Source organism: Mastacembelus armatus, chromosome 20 (assembly GCF_900324485.2).
Source record: "Mastacembelus armatus chromosome 20, fMasArm1.2, whole genome shotgun sequence".
NCBI classification, from domain to species: domain Eukaryota; kingdom Metazoa; phylum Chordata; class Actinopteri; order Synbranchiformes; family Mastacembelidae; genus Mastacembelus; species Mastacembelus armatus.
This window is the reverse complement of record NC_046652.1, coordinates 19,745,564-19,771,140: the sequence shown is the minus strand read 5'-3', so window position 1 is coordinate 19,771,140 and position 25,577 is coordinate 19,745,564. Positions and strand designations below refer to the sequence as shown.

The 25,577-nt window shown below is 45.6% G+C and overlaps 4 protein-coding genes across 5 annotated transcripts; 2 read left to right on the top strand and 2 right to left on the bottom strand.

Moving 5' to 3' along the window:
• Nucleotides 1-576: 576 nt before the first annotated feature.
• On the bottom strand, nt 577-6,882 carry LOC113121922 (activin receptor type-2B-like). The gene is made up of 10 exons (XM_026292816.1): nt 6,831-6,882; nt 3,555-3,756; nt 3,295-3,401; nt 2,919-3,223; nt 2,701-2,844; nt 2,487-2,620; nt 2,299-2,413; nt 2,086-2,224; nt 1,831-1,961; nt 577-1,648 (listed from the first exon to the last, which is right to left on the bottom strand). The coding sequence occupies exons 1-10, from the start codon at nt 6,880-6,882 to the stop codon at nt 1,445-1,447; spliced, it is 1,533 nt and encodes a 510-aa protein (XP_026148601.1). The 3' UTR covers nt 577-1,444.
• Nucleotides 6,883-7,467: 585 nt separating this feature from the next.
• On the bottom strand, nt 7,468-11,633 carry xylb (xylulokinase homolog (H. influenzae)). Its single transcript, XM_026292763.1, has 17 exons — nt 11,563-11,633; nt 11,310-11,392; nt 11,091-11,241; nt 10,688-10,906; nt 10,534-10,599; nt 10,382-10,454; nt 10,192-10,310; nt 10,028-10,109; nt 9,892-9,932; nt 9,545-9,660; nt 9,151-9,266; nt 9,001-9,074; nt 8,833-8,929; nt 8,701-8,759; nt 8,363-8,450; nt 7,877-7,971; nt 7,468-7,713 (listed from the first exon to the last, which is right to left on the bottom strand). Exons 1-17 carry the CDS (start codon nt 11,617-11,619, stop codon nt 7,639-7,641), a joined length of 1,611 nt encoding a protein of 536 aa, XP_026148548.1. The 5' UTR covers nt 11,620-11,633; the 3' UTR covers nt 7,468-7,638.
• A 1,740-nt stretch (nt 11,634-13,373) lies between these two features.
• On the top strand, nt 13,374-17,688 carry nub1 (negative regulator of ubiquitin-like proteins 1). Of its 2 annotated transcripts, none has more exons than XM_026292744.2 (15): nt 13,374-13,507; nt 14,002-14,139; nt 14,223-14,390; nt 14,599-14,663; nt 14,742-14,806; nt 14,890-15,051; nt 15,170-15,258; nt 15,344-15,450; nt 15,536-15,722; nt 16,075-16,182; nt 16,259-16,411; nt 16,483-16,629; nt 16,798-16,866; nt 16,953-17,139; nt 17,270-17,688. In XM_026292744.2, exons 2-15 carry the CDS (start codon nt 14,017-14,019, stop codon nt 17,404-17,406), a joined length of 1,767 nt encoding a protein of 588 aa, XP_026148529.1. In that variant the 5' UTR covers nt 13,374-13,507; nt 14,002-14,016; the 3' UTR covers nt 17,407-17,688. The 2 variants fall into 2 exon arrangements, with proteins under 2 accessions (XP_026148529.1, XP_026148530.1); XM_026292745.2 differs by lacking the exon at nt 13,374-13,507 and adding an exon at nt 13,535-13,889.
• A 267-nt stretch (nt 17,689-17,955) lies between these two features.
• sugct (succinyl-CoA:glutarate-CoA transferase) lies at nt 17,956-21,563 on the top strand. The gene is made up of 13 exons (XM_026292768.2): nt 17,956-18,107; nt 18,298-18,346; nt 18,900-18,973; nt 19,048-19,133; nt 19,204-19,254; nt 19,327-19,447; nt 19,608-19,699; nt 19,778-19,921; nt 19,987-20,082; nt 20,306-20,377; nt 20,459-20,659; nt 20,729-20,792; nt 21,174-21,563. Exons 1-13 carry the CDS (start codon nt 17,990-17,992, stop codon nt 21,335-21,337), a joined length of 1,332 nt encoding a protein of 443 aa, XP_026148553.1. The 5' UTR covers nt 17,956-17,989; the 3' UTR covers nt 21,338-21,563.
• Nucleotides 21,564-25,577: the final 4,014 nt, after the last annotated feature.

Genomic DNA, 25,577 nt, shown 5'->3' with positions numbered 1-25,577 from the left:
TTTGCTTTTTAATTTCTTTTTATTGTGGTTTCAAATATAAGTGATTGAAATTATCAACCAAACCAAAAATGTAACTGTTTGAAGCATTTTGGCTTGGTTTTATTTTGAAGGCACAGTTTCCTGTCCCAGCTCTCATTGTGAAACAGCCGAAAAACAGTGGAGCTGTCTTTATTCATGTTGTTGTCTCCCAAAGCATTGTACAAATGTTAGTCAAATGGGGGAATGTTCTCTATTTTTGTGGTTACAAATCCTTCAAGGAATCTTAAGTCAGCATAAAAGTCACTCTGATAAAACTTTACAGAACTTAAGCAAATAAATGAGGCGCCATGGCTGATGGCAGTGGGGATGAAGGATCTCCTGTACGGTTCAGTCCTGCAGCTCAGTGAGGTGAGTCGTCCACTGCAGCTGCTTCTTTGCTCCATCAGGATGTTGTGAAGGGGATGGTCAGTGTGTTCCAGGATGGACTCTACCTTTGTCTGTGAGCATCTCTCCACCACAGCCTCCAGTGGGTCCAGCCTCATTCCAGTCACTGAACCAGCTTTTTGCACCAGTTTGTCCAGCTGCCTTGGAGCCTTCTAAAAACATCCTCATTTTGCTAACAAATGCCACTTCACTAATAAAGTCCTCACTTCACTAATAAAGTCCTCACTTCGCTAATAAAGTCCACTTCACTAATAAAGTCCTCACTTCGCTAACAAAGTTCCACTTCACTAATAACGTCCTCACTTCGCTAACAAAGTCCTCACTTCACTAATAAAGTCCTCACTTCGCTAATAAAGTCCACTTCACTAATAAAGTCCTCACTTCGCTAACAAAGTTCCACTTTAGTACAAGCCCAGTTCCCGCATTTCTGACAAAGGTCCCATCTTTGCTAACAAAGTCTGTGCTTCAAGCAAAGTCCCTGTTTGAATAACAAAGTCCCAACATCTCCATCAGTCTCTACTCTGTCAAAGGAGGACTACAGAGTCTGGTTCTTTATTTGACATAATTGCTTTCAGAATCACTTTCAGGCATAAAAACTTTTCTAATCAAAGTCTAAAATCCTGGACTACTGAAGAAAACTAATATAATTCAGAACCACATACTTAAGACATGGAAAAGTCTGTTGAGGTAAATCTGGAAGAGTCCATCAGCAGCATCATAAACAAACACACAAATATAAATAAAAACAACAAACAATGAAAGTCAGTTTTTCTTTACATAGGACTGAGAATTTGGGACTCAGTGGAGGTAGATGTGTTTTTTGTTTAAGTTCAGAAAACCAAAGAAGTATTAAAAAAAGTTTAGTCCAAAAATAGACTTTAGTCCAAAAACTAAGCAGGTTTTAGTCCAGTTTCACTACTGAGCATTGTAAACCCCCCTTCCAGTTCCCTCCAAAAATATAGATAAAGTAAAAAATAAAGTTCCAAAAAAGTTTTTTGGTTTTTCTGAACTCTCTCCCTTCTCAGGTGCTGGACTCTTTGCACGCCAGATCCGTGTTAGTCACCATTGAAAAGGGCATCATGGTGGAGGAGACCAGGAGTTGGTGGTGGTCTGAGGTGAGGCGGCGGACTTGAGAGATCCGCTCCTCCACACAGCTTGCCGACAGGCGTGCCTCAGCATCATGGTCCCAGCACTCCTCCACAGTCTCACAGATCTGAGCCAGACCCTGTGGGAAGACAGGAACTGGTCAGGAGAATTCAGAATAGAAGACCTGGTCTCAGATTCTAAAATCCTAAACTCAGATTCTAATTCAAAGACCTGGACCTGGACTCAGACTGTATTTAAGTAGTTGGAGTGTGAGGTTCAATCAGTTCCCAGGAAGGGTTATGAGAACCCAGGTGTACTCACACTGTGTTTGAGCCAGAGATCCTTGAAGGTTGGTCTCATCTTCTTGTGGACCACAACTTCCTGCAGGTCCTCGAGGGATGGATGTTGGCCGACTTCCTCCTCAAACGGCAACAGGTACTGGTCCACTGGACCTGGTTTAAAAACAGGGGGATTAAAACCTGAGACCTGACTCAGCCCCTAAAAACCTGAACTTGGACTTTGAATCTAAGGATTTGGACTTGGACTATGAGTCCTTACTAGGATCAGAACAATTACCATCAACAGCGCTGCAGCGGGACACTAGCTCCCACAGCACCAGGCCAAGGGCGTACACATCAATACGAAGGAAAGCATCCCTCTGGAAGTTGATGGCCCCTTCCAATACCTCTGGAGCCATGTAGCGCCTTGTTCCCACCTGCACACATACAAAACCATACCATTTCAACAGCAAGTTCACTTGTAGGTTTTCCTTCTCCACAGTCAGCTCACCTGTCCGTGCGTCTCCCCAGGCGGGTTTCCTGTCTCAAAGAGAACTGCAAGTCCAAAGTCCCCGATGATTGCTGTGAGGTCTAAGCGCAACATGATGTTCTTACTTTTGAAGTCCCTGAGAGACAAAAAAAAACAGGGTCAGACTGAATTGTTCTGACCTGGGTGGGGGAAAGAAACTAGGGGCAGACCTGTGGGCAATGGCAGGTTTCTGTTGTAGAATGTCCTCGTGGAGGAAGGCCAGGCCCCGTGCCACCGACTCAGCCACATGGCACAGCTCAGACCAGCTCACCGCATTCCCCTTCAGGAAGTCGGAGAGGGAACCCTGTGGAGAGAGACAGAAACCAGGTTAGGATAAACTCTACATCACAAGGAACATCACAGACAGAACCCATTCCCCCTTACCCGCTCATGGAACTCGGTGATGAGCCACAGTTCAGTCTCCAGGCCCTCCCCATGCCTCTCCGAGGCAATGAACCTCAGGATGTTCTCATGCCTCATTCCCGGTGTTGCAAACACATCCCACTCATTCCTCCACGAGTCCTCATTCTGTCAGGTAGACAGGGACATGTAAGAGTGAGCAGTGAAAACCTCCTGTTGACCTGTAACCCACTGAGCTGTACCTGGCCTGGGAAGATCTTCACTGCCACAAGCTCCTGCAGCAGCCGGGCCTTCCACACGCAGCTGAAGCGCCCCCTGGCCTTCACCTCCAGCAACTGCAGGGTCTTTGGACCCTGCATGAGGGATGCCGGAGAGGGACCCGCATCATGAAAACCAGCCTCAGAGACGCCCATATGTCCATAGGAAGGTTTTTGGATTCGGATCCTCCAAACAGTGGCGAGCAGGGCAAGGGACAGCACTGCCACTGGCAGCAGGAAGTAGATCACCATGGTCAGCTGCCCCAAGCTAGGGGGTGAGGATTTCCTCACTGGAAAACAACAGAAAAAAACTCAAACATTTTGTGAAAATATGAACCAGGCTGAGAAAGGTCAGACTCACATCTGGGGGAGGTGTCCGGCAGGTATTCAAAGCGCTCATTACAGAAATCACCCTCACAGCAGCAGAAGAAAACCTGAGGACTGTCCTCCGTCGCCACACAATCCAGCCTGAGGGTCAGAGACACAACATGATAAAAATTGTTCAAGAATAAACCATTAAAAACTACAACTACCACTAGAACTACATATACTGATACTTCTACCACTGGCAGGATGAGGACTACTGGGACCGCAGGCAGGACCACGTGTTCATATCAGTACCTGTCATAACAGTTGAAGTCGTCCAGCCAGCAACCGGTCTTCAGCAGCTCCACGGAGCCGGACTCGTTCCTCCACGAGGCGTAGCAGTGTGAACGCTTGTCGGCTTCGGCCTCGCAGCGCTCCACCCCACTCCGGTTGGTCCGCTCTGTCTCGTGGTTCACGTTGTAATACAGGCACTCCCTGGAGTCCGCATGGATCAGGCCTGCGGCACAGGAAAGGAAGGGTTAGTACCTGGAAGCTAAAAGAATGTGATGTGATGACACTAGTGAGTGGATCTGAGGAAAGAAGGAAACAAGGCAAGAATAAGGAAGAATTAAGGATGCAGGAAGGATAGAAGGAAATAAGGACGAAAAGAAAGGATGAAAGAAAAGAGAAAATTGAGAAGGAAGTAAGGACCGTTGGATGAGCAATAAAAGGAGAGCAGACAGATTGTCTTTTTCTGAATGTGTTTCTTGCAAGAAAGGAACAAAACAGTATAGAACACAATCGATCAGACTTGCTCCCATCAGGCTGAGGCCTCAACTTATACAGACATGCAAAGTAAATGCAAACAATCATTGACATAATCAGATAATTGAGTCTGTTCTTCCCTGTTGTTCTACAAAGTGATTCCCTAATAAGGCTGTATTCTAAAACTTTATATTCTCATTGGACAGTTGACCCTCCATCCTGGACCTGCTCTGTTATCCTGGTCCCTTCCTCACACCTGGTGTCCTAAGGCAGTGCTTCCCAACCTTTTTTGAGCCACGGCACATATTTACATTAGAAAAACCACACGGCACGTCACCAAATAAATATGTCAAAAAACACATTTAATGAAATAAAATGAAACTGTAGTCTCCATTTACTGACTGGCCCTGTTTGGTTGAACACAAAGCTGAGAGAGTCTCTCTCTTTTTTTAGTCTCACTAAGACTCACCTTTTTTATTTTCTTTTGACTACTACTCATACTTGGGCCTTCATCTGGGTCAGAATGTTCTCCAGGACCAGAGGGATATTTATCCGTCGTGTGTCACTGCCGCTGTCTGGCTCGAAGCATCACTAATGACTCTGTTATTTCAGCAGCAGTTAGATACGCAGGTTAATTCACTGCCTGTTGCCATCTAGTGGAAGAGAATTTAATTGTTCTGCCTGTCCCTGCATGCTGCCCACATAGAGAGACGTACGAAAACACAGTATTTGCATTGAATAAATAATTTTTGGACCAATCAGGTGAAATTGGGCGTTTTTCACAGCACACCTGATGATCTCTCACGGCACACTAATGTGCCGCGGCACAGTGGTTGGGAAACACTGTCCTGAGGAACCTTTCTCCCAGATCCTCCTCACCAACATCCTTGAGAACCCTGTGTCCCTTAGTGTCAGACTGTACTAGGTCAGGAAGAACATAAACATCAGATATGATTATGAAAAACACATGAGCCTTAGTGAATCAACCTGTAATCAATCATTGAAAAGAGAAAATCAAAAAGGAAGTAATGAGAGAGGAAAGAAGATGCAGGAGGAAAGAAAAGAAATGAGGAAAAGAAAGAAAGGAGATTCACAAAAACAGCAACGAGCCTTTAAAAGTTGAACTGAGTGGATTTGTATTGGGATGAATTAGTGAGCAGCTACCAGCGATTCCTCTGGTGTTTCAAGCCAGAAACCAGGTCCTTACTGGGACAGAAATGTCCTCACTAAACGCTGGTGGCCAAAAGGAGCTGCTGGACCCCATACAAGTATGACCTCAGCACTAGACTTTGAACCACTGGCCCCTGGGGGACAGAAAATGAGCTAGGTCCTAACACCAGGCCCCATGGGGGAGAAAATGGCCCATATGGACTTTGGACGTCACAACCATGAGGTTTTAGGGTTCCCACGACTTCTCATGCGCATGTTGACCTCAGTTTCACACACACACATCCTGCCAGATGTCTTATGTGTGTGTGTGTGACCTTTGACCCCTGGTGTCTGCGGCGCACAAAGCCTCCTGAATAACTCACATGTGGTCATTTTGCATGACAAAGTCTCTCGCACGCATTTGCATTTCACACATGCGTGCGCAGTACGAGCGTGTTAATGGACGGCCCTGCAGCTGCCACTTTTTTCCTCACACCTCAGATCAGAATTTCAGTGATGGTTATTTTGCTTTAACAGTGGTTGGTGCACGTTTGCCCCCTTTGGTGCACGTTTGCCCCCTTTTTGGGCCTGTATGTGTTTCCATGTTGGAGCATTACAGGAGCCGACTGGGCAAATAACATCACGTTTGCTAATTAGCTTTGAATGTCCTGCCAATTCTAGAAAAACACTAAAACTGGAGAATTCTCAAGCAGGTTCAACAGCATGCAAAGAAAAATGGACTGCTGACCCGTGGAATCCCTAAAAACCATTTTGTCGTCCCCCAGACATCCCGCCCCAGCACAGACAGACTCATTCCTCTAGTCCCCTGGTTAAAGGAGGAGGAGGAGGAGGCGAGGCGGAGCCGCCCCCCGAATCCATCTGTTACAGCAATGCCTCAAACTATACAACTGGCCAAGCACAAAGCCTCATGCCACAAGACCCTGCTGGACCCAGGTTGGACTGTTTGTCGCATTAGCATTTTAGGCTAGCCCCTAGCATTCATAGACACATAGCACTGCTAGGCCAGTTCCTGACATTACAGTGCTGGTCACAGAACCAGCATGGCAGAAACACAAACTCAATCCCTGAGCTTAGTTTACGGTAAAACACACAACAGTGTGACCGGAGAGTAAACAACAACATGACTGGATTAACAAAAATACCAGACAGACCTTTAATTTGAGGATTTCCAGGGCTGTTTGGTATTTGACAGCCAGCATAAACTCCTGGTTTGAGAACTGAATACATACTAGGGGGAAACCAGGGGCCAAAACAGGCTGCTGGTGCTGTCTCCCAGGTTGACTCTGAAACAGATGTTTAACTAGGGCCCCTCTATTAGGACAAAGACCCTCAATATCAGGCAGTAAATCAAATAGAGCAGTTTTAGGCTAAAAGTCGATTTCACCTAATGAACATGTGTTAAAATGCACCAAACCACAGCAAAAGCTCCATAACAATAAACAGAAACTCCCTCCAGATTTTCCACAACCATCCACAAACTGAGCCACAGTTCCAGGTCCTGGTGATACTGAGGCAAAGCTGGATGCACCAAAATGGGGGGCCATAATGAAGCCTGGTCTTCATTCTCCATCTGTGCAGCTGCTACAGCTTAGAGGGATGACTCTAAAAGTGGAATAATTCCTCATTCTGTAGTGAAAGACTGTTTTTCCTCCTTACCTACACACAGAGTCCCCAGGACAAGGCTGCATCCAAGCCAGGACAGCACCATATTCCCTTTCATCAGAGACCCACTGGTCCCCCCTGGGTCGTCCTCCAACATGTATAAGTCCCAAGTGAGATTCCCTTAAACCCCCCCTTTTAGTCCAGCCCCCTTTTCTTTCTCTCTCTCCTCACTTTCTGCTGGGGGAGAGACCCCAGAACCTTCCTACGTAGTAGCCAGGAACCCCCACCCCAAACATCCAGAATAACAGACTGGGACAGCACTTGTGGTGGTTTTGAGATTGGGGTGGAAAACTGCACAACAAAGGAAATTTCTTTAAAATGTAATGCTTGAAGTTGAAAAATCATCTTAGACAGTTTGAAACCTGCTTGTGATCGTGATAAAAAACATTTCTTTGACATTTCTTTAAAATTGTATATAGAGTATATAAAAACATTGTTTCAAACCCGCCAAAAAAAAAAAAAAATCTTTAAAAACCGATTTTCATAAAAGTTTTTAATCGCTGCAACAAAAAAAAAAAATCTCTAAAATTTGCTTTAAACATTTGAATTTTGTTGGAGAAAAATGTTTGGAAGTGGCTTGAAAATCTCACGCTGCTTCAAAAGTTGCTTGGAAATGATTTGAACTTCGTTGTCGTGGCAACGATTATTTTATTAAAAAAAATTACATATGTCAATGAGGCTAGACCACATTATTCAACAGTCCTAACATGTAGCTAATTAGCTTGTATTAGTGGGTAATTAATGAGTTTCCTGATCATTAATGCTAACACATTAGCTAATTAACACTTTTAGCTTTGGGTCATCAACATTTCGTCCTGTTCCCTCGCACGAGTCTCTCCTCCAACAGGGCGTAGCGCTGCAGCAGCTGCTCGTACACCTGGAGGAGGAGGAGGAGGTGAATTTGCTTTGGGAATGGAAACATTAAAGAACTGACGTTACAGGAAGCACTTAAGCGAATAATAAAAAGGAAGGAATAAGGAGAAGTATTTAAAGGGAATATGTGAGGGTGTAAGGAAGCACAGACGTAGGTGTGTCTGTACCTGTGATGCAGCAGGAAGGGGCGTGGCCACCAGCTGTGGTTTCGGCGCCTTCTTCACCACGTCACAGAACGAAACTCCAGACTCTGCAACCAGGCCTGAAAAACAGCGACCAATCAGAGTCTGTTTATTGCTGCACTAACCAATCAAAAGGTCTGCTTCCTGAACCATAAACCAATTAGAGGGCAACGTTCCTGGTCATTAACCAATAAAACCAAGACCTTTTGATTGATAACCAATCAGTGTTTTCAGTTTAAATCTACCAGATCAGTCCCTCACACACTTCCTTCCTTCCTCTTCTTCAAATCTGTCCTTCTTTCCTATGTTTCCTATTTTCTTAAATGTGCCCTCCCTTTGCTTCACTCTCCAACACAGGCATCTCAGAATAAAACTCACGGTAAACATGAAAACCCAAAAACACCTCTGCAGTACTGTCAGCAACAGTAGAAATATCAGTAGAAGTATAGCCAGTACTGCTGTTCCTGTTACCGTGCAGGGCTCTGTAGGCTGAACCCAGACAGGCTGAGTCGGACACGTCGATGGTGAAGACCGGAGCGTTGAACACGTCTGACAGGACCTGGGAGGGAGACAAGCGCTAATAAATGATGCTAACACAGTCTGCTAACAAATGCACTGCTACTGAACTAAGTCAACTTATGCTAACGAACATGTTAATATACTGTAAATCTACACCAGCAAACAAGGCTAATGCTAATTAACTGTTCCAAAAAATATGCAAGTCAGCTATGCTTATAAAATGTTTGCTAACTTCTGCATACTGACCTAATAAACTGCTAACACAACTGTGAAAACATCAAACAACTGACCTGTAAAAGCTCCTGATTGGACGAAGCTCCTCCTGTTGCCAGGACTCTGGTTCCTGGAACTGAAAACAGAAGAAATAAATCCAGGTTCCTGTTACACCTGGGGCCTCATGGGAGGTGTAGTTAAATTCTTACTGCTGCAGTAGCCCAGACGCTCAGCGTGGACTCTCCTGGACAGGAACTGACCCTCCACCAGGGCCCGGACGTCTGTCTGCGGAGTCAGGGAGGACACCTGGTGGGGGCAGAAGACACATGAGACCAAGTGAGGACAGGTGGGGACAGGTGGAGACAGGTGAGAATTACCTCATTATCATCTTGATTGAAGCGGTAAACTCCAGCCACAGGAGGCGTGATCTCCAGGCTGTCAAAATAAAAGCCTGGAAACAGATGACAACCAATCAGGAGCGAGAAGGATTGAAGGATGAAGGATGGAAAGAAAGACAGAAGCTTCACCAATGTTCCCATCGTTTCCAAGTGGCGTCTCCCTCAAGGCAGCGGAAAACAGCTCCCATGATCCTCCAGCACACTCGTCCCTTATTCGCTCCCTGGTCAGAGATCCGTTCTTAAAGCTGAGGACATGAAACAGTCGTCAGCTACGTTACCTACATACTAACAGGTTTTATTTAGCTGCTACTTAACATGAGTGTCTGTTTACTACTGCTGATTTACTTAGCCTTTATTAGCTTTCAGCTACATTAGCTAAGTACTGACTACGCCTCATAACTTCACTGCTACACGCTCTTAAAAACAATAGGGTTGATTAGCCACTGGCTAACGTCATCAGGTAGAATAACTGTTAGATAGAGCTATGTTAGCTTCATGCTAACAAAACATAAGGAGCCTCTACCACAGCAGAGCCATGTACGTCTCCTCATCCACAGGGTTACAGAAGACGTGACCCTCGAGAGCCGGGTGGGGCTGCTGGATCCACAGAAATACAGTGTCGCTGGTTCCCAGGCTCACCTGAACACAGGACCAAAACAGGAGTCTGGACTGGTTTTTAGGAGGACATGTCCATACAGGTGTCTGGACGAGCAAGAAGCAAGAAACTAGCAGGCAAACTGCTGAACTACTGCAGGTAAGGAAAAACCAGCACAGTGAGAAGTGTGAGATGGTTCTAGCATCAGAAATAAGAAGCTAAAGTTTTCATGTGAGACCAGAAACCAGCAGAAGAGTCATTAAAGCTAAACTCACAGCGACGTCTCCGGGCTGGAGCCTCATTCCTGCCAGAGAAGCTATGAAAGAGACACAAACCGCTTTAGTACCAAAAATGTTGAACTTCTGTAGACTGAAAGCCACCGGAGGAGAAGCCAAGTCTGGACTCAGTGACCTGGGTTGTCTCCAGTGAAGGCGACGACCCTGCAGCTCGGGGAAAAACCATAGCGCTGCACGAAGTAGGACGAGACGGGGCCCTGTGGAGCAAGGACAATCAGCTGAAGCTAAAACTGTGTTTGAAACCCAGACCAGCACAAACCAGAATGAACCAGCACTAACCAGTGTGGATGAAGAGGGCACCGGTGCTCCCAGCAGCCGGTCCAGACCTGGAGCAGTGGTATCCAGGCAGATCCGGGCCCAGGTTTTGGTCCATATGTCCAACAGATTCATCCCAGAACCTGAAAAACAGATGATCAGTAAAAACTCACGTGTAGAACAGCAAATCAAAGCATGATGGGTGTTGTAGTACCATCGCTGTAGTCAATGGCGGCATATTCACCAAGGAAGAGGGATGCAGCGAAACTGCTGACCAATGAAATCCTCTGAAAATTCACACACATCATCATAACAGGTTTCATTACTTTTAAAGGTCCCTGCTTGTCTAACAAAGTCCCAGCTGACCTCAGTGTCCTCGTAAGCCTGTGGCTGGTCCTGGTAGAATTTGGCGATCTGGTTTCCAGTGAAGCGCTGCAGAGAAGCACACACACTGGTCCTTTAAACACATTTGATCACAGGAACACACGGACAGATGAGACAGATGAGAGACAGGTGAGACCTCATAGGCCCTGGATCCGGTGATCTCTGCCAGCCTCATTGGCCCCCCAACCGCTGCCTGCAGGTCCTGACAGTGACGGCCAGTGCTGGAGTCCATCCACACGGGTGAGTCGGACACAGAGAAACTGTCCTGCTGCAGTTGTACATGCAGATCCTGTTCCGGGTCAAGCCGATTCAGGATCTGAGCTGCCCCCCTTTTCCAGTACACACTGCCATGTTGCTGACAGAAAAAAAAAAAGTGTCTGCACCAATCTCCATTCACTTTTATTTCGATTTTAGAGAAAACTGAAATTAAATGCTGATAAAATTGTTTTAGAAACACAAATACACTAACAGTCAATGCAAGACAACAGGTGTCTATGGACCAAACTCCATTGGCTTTTCTCTAAATTTTAGCGTCTCACCTGGCCACTGCCCGACAGCGCCCGCACGCGGGTGAAGTCCAGCCCCGCCACCTTCATCTTGTGCAATAGGAGGTCCAGAGCCCGGACCCACATCAGGACGGGGGAGGTGACGGTGAGTCCATCGGCGTGGATGTGAACTCCGCCCCGAGTCCTGCAAATCACACAAACGTGAACAAACGGAACCAAAGGTGGACGAGCTTTACAAAATGAAAACCTCACCTGAACTCAGGTAGATCGGAGTCGAACTGTACGTGGTCCCGGAAAACCAGGTTCAGGTCGTCGTCGATGGCAACGGCCTTGAGCTTCAGGGAAACAAGTGTCAGTAGTGAAATTCATGAGGTCCAAAGTCCAAATCAACAAACTCGCTCTTTCTTTCGGAACCGCGGGGTGAGTCAGCACGTGTCTCCCCCGCGTGCAGCCCGCACGCTCCGCCACAACGACCGTGCAGGTGAAATGCGGTTTTCTCCGGTACCTGTTGGGTGCTGAAGTCGAAGCCCAGGTACAGAGCAGAGTCCGGAGCGGCAGCCATGACGCTGTCAGACGCTCGCCGGAAGTGGTAGATCTTTAAAGAGACACGCCGAAGTGCAACAACAAAAATGTCCACAATGAACCGAATTCGCCTATTTTCCAGTTTTTTACAGTATCACAATAAAGTAATGACACCTGTAAGAACCTGCAATAATATACAGTAAAGTGTAGGTACTACAAAGTAGTTCGGCATAGGTAGATGTCCTACATGTACACAATTATAGGACAAAATATGACATTAAAACACAGTTTGTACTGAGGGGAACGGAAACACACCAGAACCTGCCCGTGAAATTCTAGTGAGTAATATATATATATATATAAAAATCCCTTCTCACCGCTATGGGTGGTGTGTGTGTGTCTTCCTCAATCTCGGGTCCTCTACCAGAGGCCTGGGAATTTGAGGGTTCTTCACAGTATCTTAGCTGTTCCTAGCACTGCGCTCTTCTGGACCTCTGATGTTGTTCCTGGGATCTGTTGGAGCCACTCTCCCAGTTTGGGGGTCACGGCCCCGAGGGTGCCGATTACCACGGGGACCACTGTTGCTTTTACCTTCCACATCTTTTCTAGCTCTTCTTTCAGCCCTTGGTATTTCTCCAGCTTCTCATGTTCCTTCTTCCTGATGTTGCTGTCACTTGGGATCGCCACATCTACCACTACGGCTTTCTTCTGCTGTTTGTCCACCACTACTATGTCCGGTTGGTTAGACATCACCTGTTTGTCAGTCTGTATCTGGAAGTCCCACAGGATCTTAGCTCGGTCATTCTCCACCACGTTTGGAGGTGTGTCCCATTTTGACCTTGGGACCTCCAGCCCATGCTCGGCACAGATGTTCCTGTACACTATACACCTGGGCTCCTGCCTGATGTGGTAGACCCCGGCCTCTATCGATCTTGTGCTCAGGACCTGTTCTTGTGCTGCTATGATTAGTACCTATGTGCTGTATTTCAGTCCAGCCTTTTCCAGCCACTGGTAGGGTTTTTCGATATCAGCCACTTCTTGTATCTGTCGGTGGTACATGCCGTGCAGGGGTTTGTCCTGCCATGATGGTTCTTGCTCTTCTTCCTCTGCATCGGGCTTCTGTTGCCTGAGAGTAAGTATTCCATCGCTCGGGGCCATTTTCATGATGTACTCATGGATCTTTGCTGCTCCATGGTGGATATGTCCATACATATGATGATGGCTCTGATGCTCACTAGTCCTTGGCCTCCTTCCTTCCTCTTAGTGTACAGTCTCAGGGTCCTGGATTTGGGGTGAAACCCTCCATGACATCAGTGGCGCCTATCTCCTCTTTTGGCCAGTTTATTATGCCAGCGGGGTATCTGATATATACATATATATATATACACACATAGCCAAATATATATATTTGTGTGTGTGTGTTAATTGTCTACAACAAATATTAGCTTTTATACCAATGTATGTACTTTTTAATAAAATTGATAAAATGTTTATTATATATGTGGAAACATTTATTATTGTGATGACAACCAACAAAACCTGCTCAGCCAGTGGGAAAGTACAAAAAAGCCTTTATTACCTTCACTTTTGATTTTAGTTTATTCTTTTATTGTTTGAACACTTTCGCTTTTTGTTTTGTTTTTATCTATTGCTCTTTTACTTTTATTATTTTATTTATTCTTGTTTTAACTTTTAAATTGCATTTGTTTCCCTATTATTAAATAGAATAAAAATTAAAAAGAAAATAAAGAAATAAATAAAGCTTAAAAAAAACACGACATGACTTTTGTCCCTCGCAGGACGCCGTCTGACGTCTTCGGGTATCTAATCCACCAAAACAACATCATCGTCAGAAGCGAGCGGAGCCTTCACCGACATTTTTACCACCGTGACCGGCTACGCAGCGCGGTGTCAGCGGCTTAGTCCAGGTGACGAGGCTTATATTTCCTGCCGTGTTTGCGCAGCTTTAACGGAATAAACAGCGTAAATCGCGCAGGGTTTACGGCTAGCCGCTAGCTGACGCTAACTCGTTGCTAACTTGCTTCTTTAAATAATGACACGAACTAAACGTCAGTTTGCGTAACGTTATTTCAGGACGTACGTCGGGCACGTCGCTTTGTTGTTAGGGAAAAGTTTACACAGGTGTGGTAAACTAGCTAGTATTCTACTAGTCCTACATTTCCCACAATGCACTTGGGGCGCGTTTTTCATTGCAACGCTTCAACGTAAATGTGAACATGACTGATAAAAAGAAAGATGAAAACGTTTTAAAATGTTTATTACTACTGCACTAAGTATATAAATCTCCAGGTAAGGCCTAGAAGTGATCCTGATCCAGGATTCCTTTAAGGTTCAGACCTCAGGAAGTCCTTGGGGGAATTCCCCTGCTGGCCAGCTTGTGTTGACTTCCTGTCTTTTCCAGCTGTTTGCAGGGGCAATGGCAGAGCAGAACATAGAGTCAAAGCTGAAGAACCTGCTGAAGCAGGAAAAGATCCAGCTGTGGAGTCCGCCCTACACCCAGCTGGACAACGACAACCAGCCAGGAACACAGCACATGCAGGTCCACTAGAAACCAACAGAGACCCAAGATATGCAATGAAAAGCCCTAGTCTTCATCAAGTCCTGTCTTTTTGTCATCCTCAGGAGCTCGCTGAGCGCTACGCCCTCATGATGGGTCTCTCAATTGCAGAAGTTGGGGGTGCTTTGGAGTCCATCCGAGTCCAGGCGGTAAAGAGAGGCAAGAGGAATCAGACATTTAGGGAGACCAGCGTGGCCACGCTGGAGCTGCAGTTACCCAAAGACTGTAAAAAGGTGCATGGTTTGGAACTTAGTCTGACCCCCCCGGACAGCTAGGTCATTGTAGACGGTTGTTGTCTAGTGTTAATGAATCGTCCAGCCCTGGTTCTGACTCACATTTGCTACAGATGATGTGTTAGAAGCCAACATAGAAAATCAGAACTCAGATGTGGTTTCTGCATAATTTCCAGCCCAGTCATTTAATCTATGTTTGGTTTTTCAGGATCTGAAGGCGAAGGACTACCTGGAGACAAGGCTGGATGTGCTGGTGCAGGAGGTGGTGGACAGGTGGGGCGTCTTGTACAGTTTACGGAATTAATTTTTAAATTCTGATCCCTCACAGGGCTTTTTGTTTCTGTGCTGCAGGATTGGAGAAAAGTTTGGCCTCAGGTTCATAAAACTGATCCTGAACGGGAAGACTCTGTCTTTAGGTGAGTCCATAATCCACTATAACCAGTCCAGCACTGACTGGAAACTGTAGATAAATAACTGTTTTCTCTCTGGACCTCCCCAGACCAGCGTCTGGACCTTCAAGGTGTGAAGAACCACAGTAAGGTGATGGTGCTGCGGGTCAGCGACACCAGGATGAAGCAGCAGCTGAGCCAAGACGAGAAGAAGAACCACAATGAGAGCCTCCAGAGATCCCAGAAGGGCTTCCAGATTCTGTCAGAGCGAGGTCCACCCAAAACTACGCTAGCTGTCCCCCATTTCCAGCCTTTAAGATAAGCCAGCAGATTTTCCCTATTTTTAGCCTTTCAGCTAAGCTAAGCTAGTCCCCCTGTGGTGGTTTTCAGATGGGAGCCAAGACCCCGACACAACGCCCTTTCTGGAGATTGCTGACCAGAAGGGAAACCCCCTGAAGATCCCGGAGCGGGAGAGAAAGGTTTTTTATTTTGTTTTTCTGTATTTTCATCACAGTGACATCATCCACACACAGACTGAGAGTGTGTATGTGTGTGCGTCCTCAGGCTCTGATCCTCGCCATGGGGCTCCACGAGAAAGGACGGTCCCTGATGAAGAGGAAACAGTACGATGACGCCCTGTGTCACCTGCTCCAGGCTGACCAGCACTTCAGGTGCTGAAGCGCTAATGTCAACATTAAAAAAACCACCAAAATAGAAATGTTAGCTAATGATATTGTTTTGTCGTTTCCTCCACAGCGGGTTTGACTCGGCGCTGCTCAGCTCTGTGGACAACTACGCCGTCCTGCAGCTGGACATCGTGTGGTGCTACCGGGCCCTGGAGGCGCTGCACTGCCTGAGCGACGCAGGGAGCCGACTGCAGCGGGCCGAGCGCTGTTTCCTGCAGTGTTATGGAGAACAGCGGCAGCGGCTGCTCCGCATCAAAGTCAGGCCAAGTGAAAAAAAAAAAAAAAACAGGATTCAACTTTTAGCAAACATGAAATGTAAACTAACAACTAATTTATGAAGTTATTTAAAGGTAACTACTCAAAACTAGATAGAGCTGGTTACATTAGCTGTAGGGTCAAACTTGACGTTAACGTTAAACACTGTTTAAACATGTTAAAAAAGATTCACTCACTGTATTTGTTACCTTTGTGTTTATTATTGTTGTTAACTATAACTAATTGTTGTTAACTATATCTAATGTTACCATTAGTGCCAGTTGTTAAGCTGAACAAATTCCAGCTGGTTTCTTTTTAACGTACCTTTGCAAACTTTTCTGCGTGTGTTTCCAGGGTAACAGCGGCACAGAGGAAGTGCTGTTCCTGCGGCTGTACCTCCTCCAGAGCCTCCTGTCCTACCTCAACGGTGACGACTCGCAGGCTCGCCAACAGCTCTCCAAAGTAAAAGTCCCACCTTTTCTCCTATTTTTCCTGTCTCTCTGATTTTTTTCCCTGTGACATTCCAGTGTTTTTCCAGGTGGAGCTCCTGTACAACCGCCTGTGCCTGGACTCTGACAAGGTGGAACAGCTGATGGCACTGGGGTTCACTGAGCGAGAGGTCAGACTCGGACTGCGGGCCTGTGGTGGGGACCCACAGAAGGCTGCAATCCACATCAGCAATTGCAGACAGGTGAGTCCTTGCTGGAACATCCCCGCCACGTTTTAAGAGCATCCCACCAACAGCTTTCTGGCGTGTTTCAGGAGCGGGAGGAGCTGAGGCAGCGTGAGCGAATGAAACGCAGGACCAGGATGGAGGCCATTGCCACCCTGACAGAGCTTGGATACTCGAGGAACGACGCTGCCCGAGCCCTGCACCATGCTGATGGAGACATCAACAGGGCCTCAGAGGTCAGAGTCTGGTCTTCCAAAAGATTTGAAAGAAATTCCTGGGAAAAGGAAAAACAACAAAAGTTATTTTATAAAAACATTATAAAATTTCCTGAAAATCAGACAATTCCCCCATAATATTTTTAAACGTTCCTGAAAAAACTTTTGTCTCTTTGCTTCCTTCTCCAGATCCTCCTGGACTCAAGTCCAGCCAACAACAACACAGTGGGGGTGATGAGTCCAGAGAAAGTGGAACAGGTATGACAGGAGCTGGTTTCAGGTCTGAGTGTAATACCTGGGTCCCTGTCAGAGACTAAACCCTGCCCATCTCTGTCCCCCAACAGCTGGTGGACCTGGGCTTCGACAGGGACTTGTCAGAAACGGCGCTGCGGCTCACGGGTGGAGACATCCCATCGGCAACTCAGCTGCTGCTGGACAACCAGGGTGTCCTGACCCCTCCCTCCACCTCCTCGGCCTCCTCGTCCCCGTCATCCGAGGATCCAGCCTCTGCCTCCACGTCCACCTCAGCAGGTCAGATTTGGATCAGTGTTTGTTCAAATGTTTAATATTTTATGAATATTTTAGTGATTCTGCTTTTTTCACACACTATAATAAACTTTAATTTATATTTTTAGTATATTTGATTAATTTCTCTTTCCAGAGGATGATGAGCTGGTAAACGAGGTCCTGGGCGACATTTCCCGCCATGAGGACGACTACCTGGACCTGACCCTAGAGGAGGAGAGTGGCCTCATCTCCACCATGAGGGGCTACCTGAACCCTACTCACGCCCAGTGATGCCATCTTGATTTACTTTTCTGTTTTGAACTTCAAAATAAAACTTTTTCTTTCGTAAATGTTTGAAAAAAGCCAAATAGCTGAGCTTTAATTATGAAAAGATGCTGTGTTTCACTTCCTGTTTGTGATGATTACATGTTTTAGTTAAGAAGTTCAAAAAAATTATTTTTGTTTGTTTGAATCAGTGGTACTACAATTACAAATTAAAGGTCCCACTTCCTCCTGTGATAAATAAAAATCTGGATGATTCACATTCTTCAAAATAAAAGGTTTCCAAAAACAGATTTTAACTTGTTTACTTTTATTTATATTTACTTTTCAGGAATCATTTTTAGGCTTTTTAAAACTTATATCAACTATATTACTTTTTACATTTCTTTACCTGCTTCCGGGTCCACTTTATTTATTAATATATATTAATCAATTTCTTTACGTTTGTTGTGTAAAATAAATCATTATATATATATATATATATATGTATATATATATTTTAGAAAAAAAAAACTTTCTTATGGGCTTTTATTTTTAACTATTCCCGGAAGTGGGGTAACGTCAGCCCGTAGCTTGGCGTTAACCGGGAAACATGTCGGCCCGTGTCGCAGCGTCTCTGCGGCCCCGCGGTTGGACCCTTCTTTACCGGAGGGACCCCTCGGGGACACCCGGGTCAGCCGGAGGAACCCGGATGTCCCGCAGGCACACAGGTGAACCACGCGCTAACACCTGGTCGAAGAAAAGTAAACAAAATGCGGCGCGAAAATAAAGTAACGCGCCTGTTGCCAAGGAAACGTAGAAGGTGGTTAAACGACAGGTTTTGGCGCCAGGAGCGACTATTGATTATTGATTATTGAGTCCCGGGTCAAAGTCTGATCTGTGTCTGTCTCACCCGGACAGGAGGAAGCGTCCGACCTTTGGACGGCGTCAGAGTCCTAGACCTGACCAGGTACCACTTCCTGTGTGTTTGATGCGTCCAATCACAGAATCCGCAGGAACCACGTGCGCCTCTTTTGTGCGGATTAAGGTTCTGGGGAACTGGGACGTCCGGGATCGGGTTGGATCATTTTCAAGTCCAGGTGCCCCAGACTGGGCACAGTGAGGGAATGAGTTCTGGTTTCCTGCAAGAATTAAAATAAAAAGTAAAAACCAGGGATAGATCCTGTGTCCCATCCACCTGTATCACATACCAAGAACCTCTTTCTACTTTTTAAAGTCTCGTCTTCATTTTTTATAATTTAGTTTATTCATGTTTTATGTATTAACGATATTAAGAGGTGTTTAAAATGTAGAGTTGTTTTTACAGTCCATTTAGGCTTTAGGGGGCAGATCTGTCCAGCAGGGGGTCTGGATCACAAATTCAGTTTTGGGCTCATGCATCAGAGCTAAAGCCCAGGACCCGACCACTAGTCTCCAAGCTAAGCCTCCTGACAGCTAGTCTGTGAGCTAACGCCACGGAAGCTGCTAATGTTCCACACTTGACCTCAGATTGTTTTTTACAGGGTCTTGGCTGGACCCTTTGCCACCATGATCCTGGGGGACCTGGGGGCAGAGGTGATTAAAGTGGAGAGACCTGGTGAGTCGCTACTGCCTCACATGGTATGTCTGTTTGTCACTTAACTTGTTGATTTTTTTTTTTGTGCTGGGCAGGAGCAGGTGACGACACCAGGACCTGGGGTCCCCCTTTCGTCGGGTCGGAGAGTGTCTACTTCCTCAGTGTCAACCGGAACAAGAAGGTGAGTCCGGACTTGAAAATGCCTCTGAATCAAAGTCAGTGCAGAGACAAGCACCTTTTCCTTTTTCTAGAGCATTGCTGTGGACCTGAAGCATCCCAGAGGGGCCAGGATTATCCAGGAGGTACGAGTCCTCGATGCGGGCAGGTCTTTTTTCAATATTGCCAGTCCCCTGTCTAAGATCTGTCTTTTTTAGCTTGCGGGGGTCTGCGACGTGCTGGTGGAGAACTTCCTGCCAGGGAAACTGTGCCAGATGGGGCTCGGCTATGACCAGCTGAGTGAAACCAACCCCGGACTGGTCTACTGCTCCATATCAGGTACTACCACCACTTCCTGAGCTGGTGCTCTTTATTTTCGCTGTTTTTTTGTATATTGTGCTACTTTAACGTTAGTTTTTTTTTTTTGCTGGTTCTTGGTTTCTGTTTTTTTTTTACAAACATCCCCACAAAGACAGAAATGTCATTTCTGTGTCCTCAGGCTATGGACAGACAGGTCCTCACTCTCAGAGTCCAGGTTATGACTCCATCGCCTCGGCCGTATCAGGAATGATGTACATCACAGGTCCAGAGGTCAGAGTCTAATCCAGATCCATTACCTCTAACCCTTCTGGATCTTTGCTAAAGCCTGGAGTCTTTCTGTGCTGGCAGGATGGCGATCCGGTGCGACCTGGCGTTGCCATGACCGACCTGGCGACGGGGCTATATGCACACGGAGCCATCATGGCCGCTCTGCTGCAGCGGCACCGGACTGGGAGAGGAGTCCACATTGACTGCAACCTGCTGTCATCACAGGTAAGGATTCCAGGTCTCCAATGTGGTTCCCGGTGTCAGACTTAAGGCCCGTCTCTCTCCCTCAGGTTTCCTGCCTCAGCCATGTTGCTGCCAACTACTTGAATGCTGGGAAGGAGGCGCGGCGTTGGGGGACGGCCCATGAGAGCATTGTACCTTATCAGGTAACACTGTCCTCAGAACTGGAGCCTCAATTCTGGGTTTACCTTTCCTATGTGTTTACCAACATTTATTAGTTCTGCTGCTCCTGCCACATTAGCCAGGAGCTAATTTCAGAACAGTGGGGACAAAACCAGAATTTTCCAAGCAAAGTAGGGACCATGTAGGAACATGGGGACATATTGGTGAACCAGAGTCCAGTTGTGTTTCTTTTCATCTTGGTTTCAGGGCTTCAGAACCAGAGATGGACACATGGTGGTGGCTGCAGGAAACGACAAACAGTTCCACAGCATCTGTCGGGTGAGAATCAGATCCAAACCGCATCCTGGACCAGGTGGAGTTGGTAAACCATGACAGGCTTTTTGTGTTTGGACTTTGCAGGTCCTGGAGCTTACAGAGCTGATAGAGGAGCCAAAGTACAAAACCAACAAGCTGAGGGTCCAGAACCGCACAGAGTTGCTCGGCATGCTGTCACAGAAGTTTCTGCAGGAGACCACAGCTGATTGGCTGAGGAAGTTTGAGGGGTCCGGTGTTCCTGTCGGACCAATTAAAAGCATCCGGGAGGTTTTTGACGATGCACAAGTAAGACGAGCCATACCACACACTGTCCCGGTTTCTGTCTGAGTCTCTGAAGCATTTGTCTGTTTGCAGGTGAAACACAACGGTCTGATTCAGGAGATGGACCACCCGACGTCTGGACTGATCTCTGTACCTGGTGAGTCCACACACGCACACAAACGTATTCCTGTCTTTATTAGGACACTCATAGACAAGATCTATGCCCAACCCTGAACCCAATTCTAACCCTAAATCTAAAACCTGATCCCCAAACAAAAGTCTGAAAAAGTGAGGACTGGCTAAATGTCCTCATGTTGCCAAATAGACCTAATCAAATGCATTTATACTAAAGATGGTCCTAACAAAGGTAGAAATAGTACGTACACACACACACGTCTCCTGCAGATAAATCTTTCAAATCCTTCAGTTTGATCACTTTTTAAAGTTTTCCTCACCATGACGCTGATCCACTGATCGTCAGGGACGTTCCCATGAGGCAACCCCCCTTATTGTTTTCTGTTTGTTTGTTTGTTTACAGGCCCCGCAGTCCGTTACAGCAGCTTCCCCCCCAGAGGGCCAACACCGCCTCCTCTGATTGGCCAGCACACCGTGGAGGTGCTGCGCCGCACCTTGTCTTACAGTGATGACATCATCAAGGCGCTGCTTGAGTCGGGCGCCGCGGTCCAGAGCGACGTGTCCTGATCGGAGAAATGACGTGACCCGCCACCGAGAGAAAAGCTTTTACTACAGACCAACATCAGCATCTGTGAAGTTTCCTAAAGGCTGACACATTAATCTGAATCGACAGTATTTTAGCACGTTTTCAAATTTTTGAAAGATATTTATGAAATGTGAAATAACTTCAGTCCCAACTGAAAATCTTTATATTTTTCTGTGAAAATCAATAAAAACACAATAATTAAATGTTTTTGATGTGTTTCAGTGTTTAAATGGAAGGAGGCTCATTTCTAAGAACCTTCAGTAGTGGAGCCAAACTACCACATCTGTGCTTCCAATCTGAATCAGCAGGAGTTTGTAAAAACTGAAAGAAACCTGAACGACAGGCTGCTGCAGTATCACCCAGCTGCTGCATGCAGACCACTTCCAGTTACGCCCCCTCAGTCACTCCCTTCACATAGGAAGGACTGACAGTTATATAAGTTACCAAATAAAGTCTAGTTGTTACAGCTTCAGTAACATCAATGTTAAACCCAGCAGCATTAAGTGTAAACAAAAACAGTGTGTCCGTCACCCAGTGAACATCAGACTAACAGTAGTTCCTGTCAGCACGTTACAGAATAAGGCTGGTTCTAGTCTTTTAAAAGAACTGCTGTGTCACAGTGACAATGTGTGAACAGCTGGTAAAGAAATGAGACTGGTCCTTTAGCCTTTTATCAGTGGAAATTAACAGTAATAAAAGGGATCAACTCCTTGGTGGAGTTTTTGACTGGAGGTGGTCTCCACGCTGCAGCTGGACTCCTCTCGCCTGCTTGGCTGCCTCCACGTTGAACTTGGAGAGTGTGTGTAAGTCGGATGTACGTAAGACGCCGGCTCTTGAAGAGTCCCTTATTCCCCAACATCTGGAGAGTTTTCCTTCCAGACGCCGTCACTGAGGTCAGTGTCTGGGTGGAAATGATACTTTTATTGTGGAGGGTCGAGTGTGTGTGTGTGTGTGTGTGTGTGTGTGTGTGCATGTGTGGGTTTTTGTGGACTCAGAAACTGCGGGAGGGGAACATGTCAGTATGTGTCAAAAACCAGAAAGTGTTCCAGTTTCTGTCAGTGACCTTTTGGAAGAGAGATATGAAACGTTAACAAATATTCCAAGAATAAAGTCGGAATATTTCAAGAATCTTGTTGTGAGAACAAGTTGGAATATTCTGATTTTGTTCTTGGAACTTTGATTGTTCTCGGAGAAACCAGCTGCCTTCAGTTTAAAATGTTCTCACGTTATTCTTGGAGTTCTTCAAAGTCACTGGCACTAAATGTGTGGATGGTCCGGACCCAAACCAAAACAATCCGGAATAAACACAAACAGGCCACAGGGTAATGAAGTGAGCGGCGTTCAGGGGCGATGTGTTAAACTCAAACACCTCATCAGAGCCAACAGAGTCGAGGTCCCGGGAATCCCTCCGATGACGTCCGGTGGGAGTGTCTTCGGAAACCGCTTCCAGATGTGGAACTGGACGGAGCTGCAGCAGCTGGATATGACATTAAAGCTGCCGTGACCCACGATGCACTGTTCTGCACAGGCACATGCACACATGCACACACACACCTGTCGCCTCCAGTCTGGACAGGATGTGGGCTCCTGGTTTTTATCCTCCTGTCAGACAGAGATGGATCCAACAGAGACACTCGGATCAGGAAGGATATAGAAAACGTTTCACTAGAGTCAGGACCCAGGCCTGAAAACCAGGAACATCAGCAAACAAACTAGAACAGATGCAAACAGAAAACAAACTGAATGAACAATTGACAAGAGGTGAGGAAAGACGTCACCAAAATAAGAGTCTAAAACAGAGAGGAAGTTCTTGATGAAGCGGGGACTTTGTGGCAAAGTGAGGACAACACGAGGACTTTGGCAAAGCAGGAACTTGCTTCTCTTGTTTGAACGGATCCCGTTGTCTCCAGCTGCTCGGAGGTGACTCACCGTCCCTGTTTGCAGCTGTAATGACTCTCATTAAGACCCCACCCTTCCGTCATGTCCTCCATCTGTCTTCATTTCATTCTCTCCATGTTTTTCTCTCTTTAAATGAAATTTCATAAAAACCACCACACACTTTCCTGCATTTTCCATCCTCTTTAAATTTCTCTGTCTTTTTTTGACTGACTTTGTTGACTCTGTTTTATGAATCGCAGATGTGGATTTTCCTAAAATCACACGAGGTCACGGGGCAGCGGGAGCAGACGGATGTTTTCATCCTGGGAAGGAGGAGAGGGAGGGAATCCCCAGACCTTTCCCAAAGGAAAACGAACGCCAGAAAAATGGGAAAACAGACGGAGGTTGTGTGTGAATCAAAGGCAGCAGCAGGCTGAAGGGAGGACGGTCTTACTGCTAATAAATCTGAAAAACAGGAAGGTTCTCAATGGAGTTCTGCACAGTCTCAGCACATTAATACAGCGAGTTATGCTGCAACCTGAGCCCTGTGTTTTTGTGCTTTATTCCTCTACAGTGACTTTACATTGGGTTGGAAAACATTAGCTGGATCAGCCGCTAGCTGCTCTTGATTACAGTGCACCCACTCACATGCACTTAGCTGTCGCTGTATTAGTGACGCTGAAAGAAACTTTAAAATCCTAGAATTTATTCATTTTTGGGGCCTGTTTTCTGGAAACGTCTGTTCAGATTTAAAGTATTTTAAGTTTTAAATCTTTACTTCAAAGGTTTAAAGTAAATTAGCTAAATTAGCTGTTAGCAGCTGGTGTTCGCAGTGTACATACTTATTTTCCACCATAATTTGCAAATAAATTCTTTAAAAATCAGACAATGTGATTTTCTGGATTGTTTTTCTCATTTTGTCTCTCATAGTTGAGGTATATACCTATGATGAACATTACAGGCCTCTCTCATCTTTTTAAGTGGGAGAACTTGCACAATTGGTGGCTGACTAAATACTTTTTTGCCCCACTGTGTATATATATATGTATATATATATATATATATATATACATATATATATATATATATATATATATATATATATATATATATATGTGTGTGTGTGTTACATATACTGATACATTTATATTTTACACTGGTATATATAGATATATTTATATATATTGCATTGATATATAGCTGCTCACACACTTGTCACAGATAAATTTTAAGAACCTCAGGACAAACTTAGCCACAACAAACTGCTGTGTGTAATAGCACGCCAAGGTCAGCTCATCATGTTTAAATTTAGCATGCTAACATGCTAATTAGCAGTAATTCATGGCTCCAGATAAACAGCCCTAAAGTTTAGCAGAAGGTGTTAGCCACAAACTGTAAACTGTTGGTGGCCAGTAAATAGACCGAGATGGGTCTGGTTTAGAAAGTGTGAGCGGACAGAAAACAAAGACACATGTCCTACCAAGAATAAACCCGTGTGTTCCTGGACATTTCTGCAGTTAGAGTTAACACCAGCAGCATTAGCATTCCTTGGCTAGTCACTACCATTTATTATTCTATATTTATTATTTAGTCAAAATAATTATTATTAGTTAATGACATTCCTAACCTAGCCACACCGACACACAGTGAGATTCCCAGTCTGGACTGGAATATTCTTAATGTTCCTGGTCGGAACAGTGTTGGACCTGAAGGCCTCAGCTAATGGCAGAAATGTTTCTCAAACTATGAGTGGAACTTTTTTATTCCCCGACGTGACTCCGTCCGACTGAGTCACACAGCTCCGACATGTGGGCGGCCGAGAGACAGACACAGACAGACAGAGAGAGAGACGATGATTCACCCAATGTATGAATGTCCGACACACACACACACACACACACACACACACACACGCACACACACACACACACACACACACAGGCCATCTGACCGGTGCACATGTACACACCCAAACACACACACACACACACACACACAGACACACACACACACACACACAGATGGCCAGACAGAACATGTGGTCGCTGGAAAAACAACAAACAGAAAAACTCAGAAAAACAAATGAAAACTCAGAGAAATCAAAACAACTAGAGACAAGATTTAAGCAAAGAGAAGGAAGGAGAGAATAATGGATGAAGGAAAGATTTAAGGAACAATAACAAAAGTGAAGAAGAAAAATTTAAGGAAAAGGTGAAGAAAAGATGGAAGAACCAAAAGAAAGAGTCAAAGTGCAAAGAAGGAAAGATTTAAAAAAAGAAATAAAATATTTAAGGAAAAAGACAAAACAACTAAAACAAAAAAAGAATTTCTGTTTCTCTGAAT